This window comes from Lepidochelys kempii, chromosome 14 (genome assembly GCF_965140265.1).
Source record: "Lepidochelys kempii isolate rLepKem1 chromosome 14, rLepKem1.hap2, whole genome shotgun sequence".
In the NCBI taxonomy this organism is placed as follows: Eukaryota; Metazoa; Chordata; order Testudines; family Cheloniidae; genus Lepidochelys; species Lepidochelys kempii.
In genome coordinates, this window is record NC_133269.1 from 37,940,265 (window position 1) to 37,959,005 (window position 18,741).

Genomic DNA, 18,741 nt, shown 5'->3' on the forward strand with positions numbered 1-18,741 from the left:
TGAGATGGAGAAGAAGACATGTAAAATTATCTATCAACACGGCTGCCTAGAGCAGATACTGGCAGATCTAGGTTCTGAATTGAATAATCAGGTAACAGTTTACATTTGGTGTTATTTTCATTACATGGTCAATTACACACTCATGGTGGTGTGACAGGGTGCTGTTAGCAGCTACAAACTGAGCCCTTTGGAAGCCAGCATCCTGGTCACTGAGAGCACCCAGAGCATCGGGTGCAGTTAGAGGAGGAGGGACTGAGTAGTTTGGGTTTGGAAGGGTAGAGGGGATCACTTGCACCTGTAGGGAGCCCAATGAGGTCACTAGCTCAGCGCTGAGAAGAAAGCAGCAGTATAAAAGTCTGAATCAGGGAGCAGGAAGGGGGCTCCTTGTAACTGCTGCCATGTTGTGATGCACCATAGTGCCTCCCATCACACTCTGCTCCGATAGCTCTTCAAGATATTAGGTTCAATCGCTAATTTCAAGGAATTAGATTAATCGGTCACTATTTTTACAGAAAGAAAAGGAGTACTGGTGGCACCTTAGAGACTAACCAATTTATTTGAGCATAAGCTTACAGCTCACGAAAGCTTATGCTCAAATAAATTGGTTAGTCGCTAAGGTGCCACAAGTACTCCTTTTCTTTTTGCGAATACAGACTAACACGGCTGCTACTCTGAAACCTATTTGTACAGAGCATTCCAGAAGGTGGTGGACAGAACCCAGAAGAATTGTGATGAATTTCCTGGAGCAACTTTCTTTTCTTTGTACTCTAAACCTCACATGACAACAAAAATAGCACCCTTACATCTGATTCATGGCTGAGAAGAAAGATTTCCCAATAAAGCTTCACCAAATTTTATGTTATGTGTCATTAAATGCCAGGCTTTTTAATATAATTAAGTTAATTTGTGATGATTCAGTAAAGGAATACAACCCCTTCTCTATTTCTTTATCAAACTACATTTGTTGTGTCCTTAGAACCAAGAACATGAAGAGCCCAGCAGTACATTGAAAGCAACAGTGGACACTGACAATACATTGCCTGTAAATAATATTTCTAAAGAAAAATAAACTAAAAAACGGAGATTGTAGAAGAGATTTCTATCTGTAGGGAGATAGCATGTTTTGTTTATTGATATGAGAGAAAGAAAGAAAGGGTCATATCTTGATTACCGATGACATGTAGCTAGAAAGTTAAAAATCACATGAATTAATGCTGACAGAAGTTCAAAGAATATTACATAACCTTGTGTAAGTTAACTTAAATATATTGCTTAATTAATTCTATCGTTTTTTCACCTATTAATTTTCAAAGGTGTAGTGCAGGAGGTGGGTGTATGTGCCCTGCCCCCCAGAGAGAACCAGTCAAGACAATAAAGAGGGAGGAGAAAGAGAGAGAGAGAGAGAGAACAGCTGCACGTGTGTAGTTGTGATGTTTATGACACACGTACTTTGTAACTGAACAACCCTGTCTGACAATTTAATAGTTTATTTTATTTAGATAAATATTTTGGATTTCTTGAAATTCCACAGTTGAAATACAAATGACGTTATTCAGAGAAGTTAAACTTCAACATAGATTTGATGGAAGAATAAAAAAAATGTAAATAATTCCATTGCTAAAAACATGTTTAGATGCTTGATTTTGAAGTACTGTTGAAATGTAAATTAAAATATTCTTGTATTTACACCTTGTTACAATAATGTTTTCTAAATTAGAATAATCTTTTTTCTTTCATATTTTATCTTGAGAGTTCACAGGGGTAGAAAATTCTGACAGGAGTGAATGACGGTATATGGGTTGCTGGACACTGGGCAACCCCTAGCCCTCACCTTTCCCCATCCACTGTTGGATCATATTAAAGAAGTTCTGTATTAAAATCACAAATGAGTTTGATTCCCCAGAGTTTAAATTCCAGGGTATTACTAATTAAGAGGTCTCTTGGTTTTTGGTGCTGTTTCTCTCCCTCTATGTGTGAAACTTGCAAGCTGCTAATTGTGTTAGTACATTCTAAGACAGAGTCTGTTCTCAAAGCAATTCACAGAGAGAGAGACTCAAAGCAATACTCTGTAACAACAGAAACAGCACCCAGAGACTCCCCGCCCTTTTGTTGTATTAACAATTGTGATTAAAATAGAGATAGAGGATGTATGTGGATGGTTGCTTGGTGTGGATAATAACTGAATGATCAGGGAGGTGCCAGCCTAAGAATCCAGTGTCCATCGGCTGAAGAAGGCGTCAAGTGGAAATAACCAGAGGACCCCCCGCCCCCCGGAGGGCAGACTGGAATCCACCCAACAGCCTCAAGAATGGGAGAACCAAAGAACAAGATAACATCTTGGAGCACGGAGCCCTCAGGAATGTGCTATCTGCTGATTGATTCAGTAACAGCATGATGAAGCAATTCCCACAGACTGGCATAGGAAGAAATTCCTATAAAAATAGACTCTAAAAAGTGAGAACTTTGGGGTCTGATTCTGCAAAGCAACTTCCAGGAGCATCAGATGAGCATCTGACAAGGCCCTGCTCCCTCCTCATGTCCAGGCCACCTGGCCAGTGACTTGGCATGAGCAACTCTAAGGCTGGTAACTATGATAACAACCTTGCAGAACCTGTGTGTGTGGGTGTTTGTATGAATGAATGTGTGAATAAATATGAGATTGAATGGAATGTTATAGAGATAACTAACTGCTTACTATGATTCTTTCTGTATTCACAATAAATGTGGTATTTTGCCTTTTTCCCTTTAATAAGATCCTGCTGGTTTTTATTTTATTGGTATAACACCACCACCATCTGCTACCTCTGGGGCAGGGGACGAGAGAAGGTGAGGGCTGGGGGTTGCCAAGTGTCCGGTTTTCGACTGGAACCTCGAACTGAAAAGGGAAACTGGCAGCATCCGGTCAGCACAAAATGTCCAGTTGCCGGCAGTATCTGGCTTGCACAACTGGGGGCAGGAAGAGCAGCAGTGCTGGGAGGGGACAGTCTGTGCCGCGGGTGTCACTGTCAGGGACCGAGATTCCCTCCAGCTTGAGCTGGCACTGGGCTGATGATCAGGGGAGCCACATTTTCACCCCCGGAGTTGGGACCAGGACAGAAATAAGGGCGGAGTGTCCCGGAGTAGGTGCCAGTGAAAGTGATGAGATGGGACCTGTCAGTCACATTGTAAAATGAGACCTCGCCCGCCTCATAGTCCAGGAAAATCCCCACCCGGCCGGGCCTGACCCTCACAGGGAGGGGGGTCGGGGGGTCGGTGCTGGCCTTGTATTCCCCATACCACAGCCACATGGCCCAGTATCCATCCTCAGGTGTGTGTGTGACCCACCCCTCCCTGTTCACAGATTCCCTACAAACTCCCAGAGCCCACTCAGGCTTGTCTCCCACCTCCACCTCCCAGTAACGCCTCCCGCCCGCGAACCCCTCAGCGCCCAGGACACAGACACAAGGATCAAATCTCTCAGGATTGTTGGGCAGATCCTGGCGTGTGTGTCCGTCGCTCACACATTTCCGATCCTCAGACAGGACGAGCCAGGGATTTGCCGTGTCTGGATCCAGAGTCACGTCCACTGGGGAGAGAATCACAGAGTCAGGGCCAGGGGCAGGGGCTGGTCACTCGGATCAAAGGGAAATTAACCTGTGTGTGTGCACGTGTGGGGGGGTGTTGTTGACTGAGGGGAGTCAGGGACAGTGAGTGGGGCGGGGGGAGCAGGGGAGAGGGTGGGAAAGTGTCAGTGGGGGTGGGGGGAGGGATGGGCAGGTTCTGATGCTGGGAGAGGAAAGAGGAGGGGCAAGTCACAGGAGTAGACGGGGAAGGGCAGAGGGGAGGGGCAAGCACAAGGGCAATGAGGGGGGGAAAGGGGAGCGGGCACCATGAGGTCAGAGGGGGGTGAAGGGAGGGGCAGGTTCCCGGGGCAGAGGGGAGGGGTGGGCACCAGGGCAGAAGAAGGGGATGGACCCCAGGGGGCACAGGGAAGCAAGGGAAGGGGTGGGCACCAGGGGACAGAGGGATGTGAGGGAATGGGGGGCTCTAATAAGGCAGGGGGGAATCAGGGGAGGGACTGGTGCCAGGGGGTGGGGGGGATGAGGGGTGGAGCAGGTGCCAGGACCATGGTGGGGAGGGAATGGGCAGGCACCAGGGGGACAGAGCGATGCAGGAGCCTGGGGGCAGAGGGTCTGGCTAGGGCAGGGGCAGTGTCACCAGTAGGCGGAGGAGGGCAAGAGGAGGGGCAGGTACTATGGGGCTGCGGGTGGTGGTGCTGAGGAGAGGAGCATGTGCCAGGGAGCAGAGTGGGGTGATAGGAGGGGCAGGTATTGGGGGGGGGCTAAGGGGAGGGGCATGCATCAGGGCGTAGAGTATGCATGAGAGGCAGGACTGTTGTCAAGGGAAAGAGAGAGATGAGGGGAGGGGTGGGCACCAGGGGTTCAAAGTCTGGACTAGAGAAGGGGCGGGCAGCACTAGGGGATGTGGGGGGGAAGGGAAGGGGCTTGCACCAGGGGACACAAGGGGTGAACAGAGGGTCAGGCGCTAGGGAGGCAGAGGGGCAGTAGAAGGAGGGGCTGGCACTAGGGGAAAAGGAGGGGGTGGGAGAAGGTGCAGGTGACAAGGGGACAAAGAGGGGGGAGGGGTAGGACAGGTTTCAGAGGGACATGGGGGGGAAAGGGATAGGGCAGACCCCAGGGGGCAATAGTGGTATGAGGGAAAGGGCAGTTATCAGGGGGAGAGGGGCATGAGGGGTGGGTGAAAGGAAGACAGAGGTGGGACAAGGGAAGGGGTAGTCACCAGGAGAGATGGGGGGGGGGATGAGCAGAGGGGTAGATGCAAAGGGGGGGAGAGGAGAGGGGCGGGCACCGGGGGGCAGAAAGTGGGTTGTGGAGAAGGGTGGGGCCTAGGGGGCAGAGGGGTGGGACCCAGAGGTTAGGAGAGGGGGAGGGGAGGGGCAGGCACCAGGGAGCCCAAAGGCAGGCAAGGGAAGGGGTTTGCACCAGCCAGGCAGAGGGGGCAAAGGAAGGGGCAGGCACCATGGAGGCAGATGGGGGCAATGGTAGAGATGGGCCTCAGGGGGGCAGAGGAGGAGTGAACAGAGGGGCTGGCACCAGGGGACTAGAGGAGGGGTGAGGGGCGCAGGTTTCAGGGAGGCAGAGGGCGAGGGGAGGGGAGGGGGAAGAAGTAAGGAGAAGGTGGCAGGGAGGAGGTGTGACGAAGTGGGACTGTTCTTAATGTTTCCTCTGAAGAGTGTGGGGGTGCCTCAGTTTCCCCTCTGCAGTTCTTAAGTATCTAGGTGGTGGGATAAGGGTGTATGATCAGTGCAGAGCCCTAGAGGGCAGGTGTGTGCAGGGATCTGGACACAGAGAACGGCGACACCCTGTCTCCTGGCACCTGGTGGCCTGGCCCTTCCCCCCTGCCAGGTGAGACCTAAAGGGTTGGAGAACAAAGGAATCTGGTGATCTTCTGGCCCGGGAAAGGGACAAAGCCCAGAGGAGGAGGGGCTGGAGGGAGTTTCAGTTTGGGGCTGGCTGGGACATGGAGTGAAGTGCAGACGGGGTTGTCTGGCTCACTGCCCCCCAAAATGGACCCGGCTGAGGGGTCCTGTTCTCTGCACCTACAAGCTCTGTGTTAGACCGTGTTCCTGTCGTCTAACAAACCTTCTGTTGTACTGGCTGGCTGAGAGTCGCGTCTGACTGCGGAGTTGGGGGGCAGGACCCTCTGGCTTCCCCAGGACCCCGCCTGGGCGGACTCGCTGTGGGAAGTGCAGGGAGGGGCAGAGGATGCAGACCCAGGAAGGTGGAAGCCGTGTGAGCTGTTTGCCCTGGGGACAGGCTGCTCCCAGAGAAGAGACCTCACCAGAGTCCTGACTGACTTCGTGGGGAGCAGTTCCAGAGCATCGCCCGGGGACTTGGTGACAGGAGGGGTTGCAAGGGAAGGGGCAGGTGCGGGGGTGGGGGTGAGGGAAGGGGCTTGTGCTGAGGGGAGAGGTGGGGGCCAGGTGGGAGAAGGAAGGGGCGGGAACTGGGGGCAGAGTGGGGGAGAGACAAATGGCTGTGCGACAGTAGTCGGGCGTGAAATGGGGAAGGCACTGGGGCGAAGGTGGGAGGGTGGTGAGGGAAGGTTTGGTCATCAGGGGTGGGTGTCAGGGGCTAGAGGGGTGAGGGGAGGAATGAAAGCTGGGGGACACAGGAGGGAGAGCAGATGGGCAGGCAGCAATAGGATGGGGGAGGGGCAGGCTCCAGGGGACAGAAGGGGGTAAAGGAAGGGGGCAGACAAAAGGAGGGTAGGGGGTGGGGAGGAGTGTGTGTGTGGGGGGTGAAATGAGGCATTGTCACTAGAAAAGCAGGGGGTGGAGCAAGTCATGGGTGATGGGGGCAGAGGGATGTGAGGAGAGTGGAGTCAGTGGGGCAGAGGGTGGTGAGGGGATAGGCACCAGGGAGGAAGGGTGAAGGGGAGGGTCAAGTGCCAGGAGGATTGAGCGGGTTGGGCAGAAGGGCAGACACAGGGAGGGCAGAGGAGGGGAGGGACAAGCACCAGGGGCAGAGAGGGGCAAGCAGAGAAGCAGGGCAGGTGAGTAGAGGGAAGCGTTAGGAGAGGGGATCGAGGAGGGGCAGGAGCCAGAAGGTCAGAGTGGGGCTAGAGGAGGGGTGGGCACACGGGGACGAGGGAAGGGGCAGGTGCCAGGGGTTAGAGATGGTGGGGAGAGGGAAGGGTACCAGGCGGGGCTGAGGGGGGTGAGAAGGGCGGCGCATCTGCACTAGGGATTTGCATTGGGGCACCGACATGGCTGAGACACTGCTGTGCCAGGGGCCAGAACCCCTCCCCTCACTGGGGTTATGGAGCAATAATTACAGGGTCACTGGAGCAGGGGAGCTGGACTCTGGGCTCCCAGGTAAGGCCCAACCCACTGGGCTGCAGAGTGATTCTCGCTCCCACGCTTTGGCCCAGTGCCCATGGCAGTGTTTAGACACAGGGGGACGTCTTCACCAGGAGAGATTGTGGGAGCCCCACATCAGACACCCAGAGCCCAGCAGTTCCAGCCCTAACCTGGATTCCCACATTCCAATTCCTGCCCCACATCCCACGGGGAGATGGAACCGGGGGCTCCCCGCTGAGGGCCCAGTCATGGGGCTAAAGGCTGGAAGGGAAGTGGCGGCACCTTTTCCTGTTCATTGAAACTCGTCAGCAAACTCGACATGGATTCGCGAATAGTTTCAGTCGACCCAAAATATAATTTTTCAGCAAATAAACTATTTGCCCTCAAAATTACACTCAGCTCTATTTCAAACGTGTCCCAGAAACTTAGGAGCCCAAATCCCAGTGACTTGCAGTGAGTGACTGTCAACATCCCCAGAAACGCACAGGTACGGCCAGGCCAGGCTCAGGACACCAGCTATGAAACACTCCAGAGCTGCTGTTAAATTTGCCCTTGGTAGAAACATTTCCCCACGGGCTCCCATAGCTCTTTACTGAAGGCTGCGGGGAAAAAGATATGGCCAGTAGTAATTAGTGACACTAACAAGGAGCTAGTCTGAATGAAAGAGACCTTAGAAGAGACTAGCTGCAGAGTTATGTGAATTCAGGGGACATCTTTACCTGGTAGTCGTGGACTATTTTTCCAGGTATGTAGAAAGAGTGTACTTGAAAGACATAACAGACCAGAGTGTTATAGAGCAACTGAAGTGGACTTTTGGTCATTTCATGGTTCCAGAAGAACTTGTGACAGAGCATGGACCATAATTCACTGACGTAGAATTTAATTTATCCAAACAAAATATGATCTTCCTCATATTACTAGAAGCCCATATTACTCACAAGCGAATGGAGATGCTGAGAGCTGTACAGACAGCCAAGAATATCCTTCAACAGGAAGATCCATTCTTTGCTCTACTGAGTTATAGATCAACCCCAATAGCAGCTACTGGATATAGTGCAGCACAGCTCCTGATGGGAAGACAACTCCTAGCTACCCTCCCAATTTTGGAAAACAATCCATCTCCAAAGTAGCCAGACACATATATAGTAGTCAAATCCAATAAAAAGGCAAAATGAGCTTACAATCACTTTTACAACAGACATCACTCAGAAAAATACGAGGCCTAGAACCTGGTGACCATGTGTGTGTCAAACTGGATGGAGAAAAAGAATGGAATATTCCAGCTGTTATAAAGAAAAAGAATTCAACACACTGATTGTCTGTGATCGAGACCAAGAGAGGAGAGTTCATCAGAAACTGTCAACATCTACACTTTGTTCCTCAGAAAGAACAATCAACCGAGCAAACTCTACAGATGGTGGATGCAGAACAAGAAGATGACTCAAGGATTCCAGACCAAACATGGTCAGTCATTGGAACTAATGGACAGACAGATGATCAAGTTGTTACCTGTTCGGATCGTGTAATTAGAAGACCAGTACCATTCAGAGACACCTACCAGACTGATCCGCACTGAACTTCAAAGACAGTGCCATAATGTAAATATTATAAATGGTAGAAATGTAGAACTTAACGGGGGAGATGTAATGGAACGCTCAACTGTATTCTGCTGTTCAACCACTAGGTAGCGCTGGGTGTAAAATACCATATTTATGCAGACCTCAGCCATAGTTGGCAGAACATTAAAGGATTTTGTGATGAACACTTCTGGTGTCTATCTGGCTGAGAGGGAACCCAGACCAACCTGGAAGTAGTTAAATCCCAGGTGGCTAGTTGGCAGCTAAAGAGCTAATGAGCCTGATAAAGGGTGACCAGGGCTCAGCTGAAGGGATCGTAAAGACAGGAAGCTGCTGAGGAGAGGAGCTTTCCGGAGAGCTCACCAGAGCAAGAAGCCTGGAAGGGGTGCTCCTAGAGCAGTGGACTGTGGGTCGTGCTCCCCTTGAGGGTGTGGAGGAACATTTCGGGGGCATGGCAAGGCCAGGACCAGCCTCCATGTGTGGCGGGAAGGGAACGCCACCCAGCTCTGCTCTGCCCCCAGCTCCACTCCAGCCCCGGCCTCAGCCATTGACTCCTGGCCCTGCTCCGGCCTGTGACCCCAGCTGCAGCTCCAGCCCCAACTGTGGTTCCGCCCCTGGCTTAAGCCCCTGGCCCCAACTGCAGGTCAACTCCCAGCCATGGCCCCCGGCCTCAATTGCAGCCCCCTTCCTGGCTCAACTCCCGACTGCAGCTCCCGGGGTGGGGGCGCAAACTAGCTAAGGGAGGGCATGACCAGAAATGTTTGGGGACCACTGCCCTAGACAGAGGAGCTCCCCTAAGGGGGAGGCGCTGCCAGAAATGACAATGACAGCAGCAGCTGTAGCAGGACAGAGCCCTGGAGAGCTGCCCCCGGCTGGAGAAAGTGGATGCAGAGAATAAAGGCACAGTCTGAAATGACCCCAGCTCCGGGAAGGAGGGCTGGAGTCATCTGATTCCAGGATGGAAACTAATTGAAGCCCAGCTCTGGGAAGGAGGACTGACTCCTGACTTGAGGACAGGGAGGAGCTTGAGTGAGAACTGGAGGCTGGAGCAGAGTGAAGGAAAAGATTTTATTTTGGGGTTTACTTGGACTCAGAGTGGACCCCTGGAGAGGACTTTTCTCTCAGATCTTTTGGACTGTGAGGCGTAATTTAAGGAGTGCTGAACAGGGTAAACTGAGGCAAGATGCTTGCCAAGACACCCTGAAACAGTTGAGGGTGGCACCTGAGGGCGCCACCCCATGATGAGTTTATAAAACTGCAACCCATTTAACAGACCTGCTGCCCCTTCCCCATGCAGACAGAGCCTTGCTCTCTTCAGTCTGTCTGGGTGGGCCCCTCACCGCAGCATCTGACCCCAACAGAGCCTGCATCACAGAGTGGGAACCTGGAGCGAACACAGGACGTGGTTTTGGGCCACCCACCTGGCTTCCAGTGTCCCTGTCCCAGTTCCCAGGCTGCTCCCGCTCCCCCACAGCCTTCAGCTCCCCCCGTCCTCAGGCTGCCTCTGCCCTGTCGTGTTCCCTGGGGAGGTGACCCAGGGCCCAGCATGGAGCCATCAGGGTCCTACAATACTGTCTACCACACCCAGAAGACAGGCACAGGATGGGCTCAGGGAGTGGCTGTCCCCACAACGGGACCCTTGTACCCCCTCCCCCAGTGTTTGCTGCTGCCCTTGCTGGGCCTTGTCTGCACTCAGACCAGGAGCCCTGTGGGGCTGGCAGCCCCTTGTTCTGTCTCTGCAGTGCCTGGCTCACTCGTGGGCACCATACCAATAATAACACTCACTGCCCAGCCCCTAGGGGCTGCATGACAGTGCGGGGCCTTTCCCATCACACACAGGGACCCTGGGGTGCAGGGAGCCCTGGTTATTCTGCCCCACACATTCACCCAGTGACTCCCGCGAGCTGGGAAAAGGGAACTTTTTTTCCCTTTGTTCCAGGAGTAGTGGGAGCTGGTGGGAGAAGGGAACAAGCTCCCTGCTGCTGAGCGTCATCCAACCGCCTCCTCCTCCTCCCTTCCTCAGAACCTGCTCTCACCTGGCTTCCCAGCACCAACTGCCCCCCCACCCCACTCCTGGGCAGGTTTAATTCACACTGACTCACCCAGGCGCTGGGTACTAGCACGGTGCATATGTGCAAGGTCCATGTCCTATGGCAGCACATGAGACTCGAGTTCTGTGAGTCCCCTGGCATTACGGGGCTCTGCTCCCCGAGCCCTCCCCTGTCACTGCCCCTCCACCCAGTCTAGTGTCCTGACCGTTATCGGAGTAGTGAATGGATGCTCTTGTGGTTAAAGTGCTGATCTAGGAACCAGCAGATCTAGGCACAGTGTTGCCACAGCAAAGGGTAGTCAGGGCTTGTGGTCCCCGGGCGGGGACCTGAGGAGATGCTTCTCCTCTTTCCCTTGGCAAAAGCCCTGAGTAGCTAGTGCAGAACAGCTAGTCAGCACTGGCTGCTTGTGTGGACACCCTTATTCCATGCAAAGAGAGCCCTTGTCTCGTTTGTGTTAATCCACACTGGAAGACTACGAGTGCAGAATATTCCACACTAGCTACTCTGGGCTCTTCCCCATGAATTCCACACGCTGACAAGCCCTAAGTGTGGGATGAGGAGGTTTAAATTCCTTGTTCCTCACCCCAGTGACCCTTCTAGAGCCACCAGCTGCCCCCCTGCCCTTCATCCACTCTGCTATTGCACCCAGCAGGGCTGGATAAGCTCATCAACTAGATGTTTCTGCCAAAAATGGTCAGCAGTGAAATAAACAATCCATTGACCGGAGGCTATATCATAGCAACAGAGAGCAGTAAAACAATTGTCTGTTTGCACCAGCTCCCCCCACCACTGCAGGTACCTTCGTGGGGGTGTGAATAACCAAACCCTCAGACTTTCACACCGACAATGACATTTTGCCCTACCCCTTAGTTATTGTGAGAGCTGTAAGAGGACTGAGCAGGGACCGGATATCCCAGCGGAATGGGACTGAGAGTGACTGAAGCAGTATCAGCCTTAGTTACCTGCATATCTTCGGGCTCTGGTGAGTCCTGAAATAATAATCAGACATGAGAATTTACAGAATCGAAATACAGACTCGACAAGTCACATACTGTGAAAAACAAACTCCACAAACCAGAAATGGAGCTTACCCAGTTCTGCCAGAGGGTCCATGGGAATGAGAGGGGAGAAAAGGGAAAAAAGAACATAAATGAATCAATAGAAGAGATTCTCAATTACATAAGTGCCCAGTTCTAAACCCAAATTACCAGGGCCGGATCTAGGTTTTTTGCCGCCCCAAGAGGAATGCTGCCAAACCAAAAAAAAAGGGGGCCGGCATACCACCCCTCGAAAAGTGCCGCCCCAAGCACGTGCTTGGTTTGCTGGTGCCTAGAGCCGGCCCTGAAAATTATATTGGCTTCAGTGGGAATTTTGCCTGAGTAAGGACACCAGGATTAGGCTCCTTATCAGTAGTTAGGGCTTCTGCTTTATCGCACCTGATCCTGCAAACCCTCTCCCCAGAAATCAATGGGACTGCACCTGTGAGGATCACTCATGTGAGTCAGGGTGGCAGAATGGGGCCCACAGTGATAAAGGGTTAGGTTGTCTCCCTTGGTCCAGTCACTGTGTGCAGGGATGGCACAGACTGGCAGGAACCAGGCCCTGGACATCAGAGAATTCCCCTGGCGTAGGGAGAGCTCAGATGGGATAAAGCAGCGTAGCTTGCTCCTATGCCAGCTACCCCCGCCCCCTTCCTGGTGTAGGAAGCTTGTCAGGGACCACAGCCAGGTGGAGCAAATTAGAGCAGCCCCTGGGGCAGCCTGCGAATCAGGGAGCCATAACCAGCTCCCTCACTGCCCCCTCTTGAAGCAGATCCTGGCACAGCAGAAAATCTGGGTCTCCAGCTCAAAGAACTCTTCCTTTATAAGTGTTTCCATCATGTGGATGATGCAGGTGTGACCCCAAGAGGTGCTGAGCGCCTGCAACTCCTGCAACCCATGTGCCTGGTCCTACAGCTGTTGTGTGTAGAAGTCAACAGGGCTCAGGGGGCCCAATCCTGCTCCAAGCAAACCAATGGGCGCAGGAGCATGTGCGTGGAGAACTCACAGGGCTGGGCCCTTTTGGTATAAAATAATTATTGTTCTTGTTACAGGGTGTCTGTGGTGTCAGGGAGTGAAGTTTGTTTGTTTGTGTTTAAGAGTATTTCCAAGGGTTGATGTTGCGAAAAATAAAACTGTTAATATTCATATTTTAATACCACAAATTTTCCATCCATTATTTCTGGATAATGTCTGGATTCCCCCTTGTCGTGTACGTTACCTGTACCAGTAACACATTAGTTTTTTACGCGAACATTTCTTTGCTCACATAGTTCTGACTATTCCTTTTCCAATTTAAAGCATAATCAAAACTAGTAAAAACACACTTACCTTTCACTGCCTCGTATTCCGCTGGAAAGTAAAAGACAACGTGAGTTAATGTTGAGTCTCCAAACTTAATGTACAATAGTCAAGCTAACAGCAACGTCTTCCTCACTGGTGATACAAATGTTTTGCAAGATTTGTCCATAAGATGCTAAGCAGAGCACAGCACAGGAGCTGACTTCTTATGGAGGCAGGGACCAACCTGTCTAGGGTTGCCAACTTTCTAATTGCACGAAACCGAACATCCTTTTCCCGAGACCCCACCCCTTCCCCGAGGCCCCGCCCCCCACTTGCTCCATCCCCCGCTTTCCCTCACTCGTTGTCCTCCACCCTCACTCACTTTCACCGGGCTGGGGCAGGGGCTTGGGGTGCGGAAGGGGGATTATGGCTCTGATTGGTCCAGGGATTAGGGGTTTGGGGTGCAGGAGGGGCTCCGGACTTCAGCAGGAGTTTGGAGTGTGGGAAGGGGTGCGGGGTCCTGGCGGCGCTTACCACGGCTCTCGGAAGTGGTCACCAGGTCCCTGAGGCACTTAGGTGCATGGGTGGCCAGGGAGGCTTTGTGTGCTGTCCTCGCGGCTGCAGGCACTGCCCCTGCAGCTCCCAAAGGTCACAATTCCCGGCCAATGGGAGCTGTACAGCCAGCACCCAGGGCGTGGGGCAGTGCACGGAGCTTCCCTGGCTGCCCATGCGCATATGGGCCTCAGGGACCTAGCGGCCGACCCTGGACCCTGCCTTAGCAGGTCCCCACTGCGCTGCTGACCAGACTTTTAATGGCCCAGTCGACGGTGCTGACCAGAGCTGCCAGGGTCCCTTTTCAACCAGGTGATCTGGTTGAAAACCAGACGCCTGGCAACCCTAAACCTGTCCTGCCCCAGCTGTTACATGTACTTGTTATACACCTCAGATACTGCACAGATCAACATGGACCAGAGAGCAGGGCTTCCTGGCTCCACGTCACTACCATCTGTCTCTCCCACACTGATCCCTGCAACCCCCCACCCACCAGCCCCTCTTCATCCCCCATCACCTGCATGGACACACACACCTGTAAGCCCCATCCCCTGCCATAACTCCATAGCCCAGGGCCAGTCTCCTGCCCCACTGCACATTATTTGTATTCCAGTAGCAGTTAGAGGTCGCACTCAGAGACGTAGGTGCCAACTTTCCCCAGTGCCGGTGGATGCTCGCACCCCCCTGCCCCCGGCCCCGCCCCAACTCTACTCCTTCCCCGCCCCTTCCCTCCCACCATTCGAATCCCTTCCCTCAAGTCCCCGCCCCAACTCTGCCCCCTCCCTGCCCCTATTGGACCTCTTCCCCAAATCCCTGCCCCGGCCCTGCCTCCTCCCCTGAGCACGCCGCATCCCCCCTCCCTCCCAGCAGCACGAAACAGCTGTTTCGCGGCACAAGCGCTGGGAGCTAGGGGGAAAAAGCGGGCACACGGCACACTCAGGGGAGGAGGTGGAGGCAGAGCAGAGGTGGAGGTGAGCTGGGCAGGAGGGTGGGGAGCTGCCGGTGGGTGCACAGCACCCACCAATTTTTCCCTGTGGGTGCTCCAGCCCCAGAGCACCCACAGAGTCGGCGCCTATGCTCAGAGATGGGCCCCACTGTGCTAGGTCCTGTACACACACACTCAGAGCTGGGCCCCACTGCGCTAGGTTCTGTATACACACACTCAGGGCTGGGCCCCACGGCGCTAGGTCCTATACACATATACTCAGGGCTGGGCCCCACAGTGCTAGGTCATGTACACATGCACACTCCAGACTGGAAGGTGACACAATCCCTACTCCAAAGAGTTTACAGTCTAGGGTCCTGACCCTGAAAATATTTATGCCCATGTCTAACTTTACTCAGAAACCTGCCCCTCTTCCCCACCCACCCCTCCAGGTACTGCCCCATATCCCTCCTCCCCTTTATCTCTGAACTCAGTGAACCCAGTCTGCAAACAGTGTTTATGCCTCCAACTGTCTTAGATCCCTTCCAGTCTGACGTCCCTCCTTCCCACTCTAGTCAGACGGCTCTCACTGGGGTCCCTAATGATCTTCCTGGCCAAATCTCAGCGCCCACAATCTCAGGGCGATTTTTGATTCCTCCCTCTGCATATCCAGGCCATTTCCAAACACCGCTGCTCCTTCCTGAGTGTTATCTCCAGTATCTGCCCTTTTCTATCCATCCCTGCAGCACAATCCCTCACTCAGTCCCTCACTATATCCCACCACTATTAATGCAACATCCTCTTCTATGGCTCCCAGACACACCCACTGTCCCCCTTCAGTCCACACAAACTGCATCTAACAAAGAGACAGTCCCTGCCTCAGGGAGCTCACCCTCTGCATGGCAGACAGGGTACAACAGGGGGATGAAATACATAAGTGGGGTAAAGGGGATGGGAGGGGGAGGTAACAATCAAAACAAACCAAAGCCCAGCTCACCACGTGCCCAGCCAGTGCCAGACAGGAGAGATTCCAGGGGCCACAGCACAGCTGGGTTTGGAGGAGAGATTTAAGAGAGGAGAAGGGGGCAGCTTTACAAATACTGATGGGGCATTTTTCTGTGCATGGAGTGGTAGCGGGAGAAAACACAGAGGTGTTTAAGGGAGAAGCAGACAGGCAGGTGACGCAAGCTGATGGTAATCAGACATCCCAATATTATAAGGACCATCCTAATATAAGGGGCTTTGTCTTATACGTGCAACTAAACCCCCCTTCCCCCAAAAAAATTGTCCCAATTTTTCACACTTACTATCTGGTCACCCTACCCAGGCTGCCAGGAGAAAAAATAAATAAAAAGGCCAGCAGCAGTACGGTTCCCCCTGGAAGCTGGTGCCAAGGGTGACGGACCCGCTCACCCACCCCTAGAACTGGCCCTGCAGGTTGCCATCGCTGGTGGAGCGGAAGGCAGCACCGATCGCTCAGTGACGCTGGTGGATCTGACAGACAGGGTGGGACTAACTGCTGAGGGACCTAAAGGCAAAAGACAAAGAGCTTGTGAGGGAGTGGAGCTGAAGGGGGTCTCAGTGGAGGGACACCAAGTGGTGGATGTGGTAGCAGAGACAAGCCCCTGAAGGCTGATCCTAGCAGCAGTGTTTTGGATGGAGGTGAGGGGACAAAGCGGCTGGTGTCAAGGCTGGACAGGAAGAGATCACAGCAGTGGGTATGAGATGATGGGCCTGAATGAGAGCCTGGGCTGTCAGGACAGACAGAAGAGGATGAATCTGTGACGTGTTATGTAAGCAGAAGCAGGGAGACTGGGATGAGGTCAGGACATGGGGGCCCAGAGAGAGGCTGAGTCAGAGACGATGCCCAGATTTCTGGCCTGAGTGACTGGAGAATGGACATGTTGTTAGGGTGGCCAACGTTGTATTTCAAAACTACAGGATAGTTTTTTCTGCTCTCCCCAACCCCCGATCTGGGCCTACAGTTCTCCCCGTGGTTCTCCCAGCCAGAGCAGGGGAAATACCCCCTGGACCCTTCCTGAATGAAGCCACCTCAAGCAGGGCCAGACCCCAGGCCTCCCACTCCGCTCTGGGCTCCCTTCAGCCAGTCCAGGCCTCACAACCCATCACCAGGCCACAATCCCTAGCCCACAGGAGGGGCAGAGATCCTGGTACCTTGCTCTGGTGGGCCCAGTGTGCGGGATGGGAGGTACGGAGGGAGGGAGAACAGCCACAGCCCCCTGCGTCTGGGACGGCTTGCGGTGTTATTCAAAGGGGTGAAGAGACTAGGAAGGTAGGGAGGGCTGTGAGGGGTGCAGAAGAGATTAAACACTCAGCTGTTGAGTTGAGCTGCCCTCTGGACATCGACGAGGAGGAGATGTCAGACAGGCCGAGATGTGGGATGGGATGGAGGGGGAACAGTCTTTAGCGAAGAAGGAGCTTGAGAGACATTGGCGTAGAGGTGGTATCTGAATCCCTGCATGTAGATAAGAGCTACTAGAGGCAGGGTGTGGAGAGAAGAGAGCAAGGGGCCAAGCACTGAGCTTTGGGGGACGTTCTCTGAAAGAGGGAGACAGGAAGAGACCAACCCAACAGAACAGACACCAAAGAAGCAATTAGAGAGGCAGGAGGAGAAGTGGGAGAGGAGGGAGCTGTGAAAGCCAAGGATTTAATGGAGACAGGAGGTGATGTCAGAAGGAGGAGCATGAGGCTAGCACAAGGAGGATGAGGATCACACAGAAGCCATAGGATCTGGCCAGGAAGAGGTTGTTAGAGACTTTGGTGAGAACGGTTTCAGTGTTGTACAAGGGGGTGGGAGCTGGATGGGAGTGGGTCTAGGATGGAATTGGAGGAGAGGAACTCCAGACAGTGACTGTAGACAGAGCGTTCACTGAGCTTAGAGATGGAAGCAGAAGGGGCAGTAGGTAGAGAGGCAATTGGGGTTGGGGATAGAAAGTTTTAAGATGGGAGAGACTAAGTGTCACAGGGTGGCCGGTCCTTTAAGGGGAGTTGAGCCCAGGGCCAGTCTATGAATATTCAACTGATGCTGAGGCCAGGGATCAAGTGATGGTTTGAAGATCTCCTGGTCCTCATAAAAGCCTGATGAATCAGCAAGTCCATCAGCTAAGGGAGAGCGGCTGGGAGCAGGAAGACACATGCAGGACACCCTGGGGCAGGGGAAAGAGCCCAGTTTATGTCTGATAGTCAGGCAGATGGCCTGTGGGGTGCAATCCTGCAGGGAGAGGCTAGGCCTGTGCCAAAGAACCCAGCTCAGGGGAAAGGATGTGGCTGATACGCTGTATTTGGGTTAAACAGTTTTATTTTTAGAAGTAAAACCAAAGCAGTGAGGGAAAGGCACTGAGACCCTGTGTCTGGAGAGTGCTCGAAGGGCACAGGCTGGAGGGACAGCCCCTGGCTGGCACTAAGCCATGTTGGTATGGAAAGGGTAGGGTCGGAAGAGAGGGGGAGGTTAGTTAAAGAGAAGGGTGCATGAGGGATGCGAGCGAGAAAGGGAGATCAGGGGATGCGTGTGGGAGCAGGTGGAGGGGTTGGAGGAGGAAAGAAGAGGCGAAACTTTTGGAAGGGATGGAGGGGCGAGGTCATGTTTGACCTTGTGCATTTTCTCTATAAAGAAATCAGTGAGATCCTGTGCAGAGGGACATGGGGTGGTGGGGCGGGGCGGCGGTGGGGTGGGGTGTTAGGAGAGAGTCCCAGATGGCAAAATGGTTGCTGGCATCAGTTAGGGAGAGGAAGTTCATCTGGTTAGCTGGGAAGTGTCAGAATGGAACAAGGAGAGTAAGATTTTTTAAAGAAACAAAGAACCCAATAATTTTGGGTAGGAGACAAACCCTCCTGCTTCAGAGCTTAAGTCAACCTCTGACTGAGGGGGGCTAGGAAGACACTTTGGCTACAGGCAGCTTATTCCATCACAGGCCACTACGGGGTTTCTCACATCATCCTTTGAAGCAGCTGGTACAGGTCACTGTCACAGACAGGATCCAGGCTAGCAGGGCCCTGCTCTGATTTGCGCTGGTCACTCCTGTGTTCTTTAAAGCTCCTGTTTTAGGCCTCAGTTCAGCAAAGAAATTAAGTGGATACTTAAGTACTTAGCTGAATTAGGGGCATTAGTGACTACATCTCAGGGACTGTTCACTACAGATACCTAGATAACTATCCCCATGTAAAAGCTGTTAGCTTGAAGTTCAGGGTTTTCTGAAAGTCACCTATAAACTAATGTTATAGTAACAAAAGGTATGAAAACAAATAAAGTTTTAACAAAGTTCCAAACAGGAATTTGGATGGGCATCCAGATCTCTTAGGGAGCTTCGAAAACCTCAGCCTCATTGTGTGAAAGGCTCGAAATTGAAATTCGTAACTCCATTCCCTGCACCAGCCTTCTCGCAGCCACTGTGAGTAGAACTGACCAGTGGGTGAGAAATACCTTATCAGATAA

At 52.9% G+C, this 18,741-nt stretch overlaps 1 protein-coding gene across 1 annotated transcript in view; it reads right to left on the minus strand.

Annotated features, from left to right (window-relative positions):
• Positions 1 to 1,096: 1,096 nt before the first annotated feature.
• LOC140898080 (butyrophilin subfamily 1 member A1-like) overlaps positions 1,097 to 18,741 on the minus strand; it is a 41,898-nt gene continuing 24,253 nt past the window's right edge. Inside the window, exons 8-11 of the mRNA XM_073311539.1 lie at positions 12,860 to 12,880; positions 11,582 to 11,587; positions 11,453 to 11,479; positions 1,097 to 3,565 (exon numbers count right to left, since the gene is read on the minus strand). Coding sequence (XP_073167640.1) covers positions 3,006 to 3,565; positions 11,453 to 11,479; positions 11,582 to 11,587; positions 12,860 to 12,880 — 614 coding nt within the window. The 3' untranslated portion in view covers positions 1,097 to 3,005. The remainder of the gene's footprint in view (positions 3,566 to 11,452; positions 11,480 to 11,581; positions 11,588 to 12,859; positions 12,881 to 18,741) is intronic.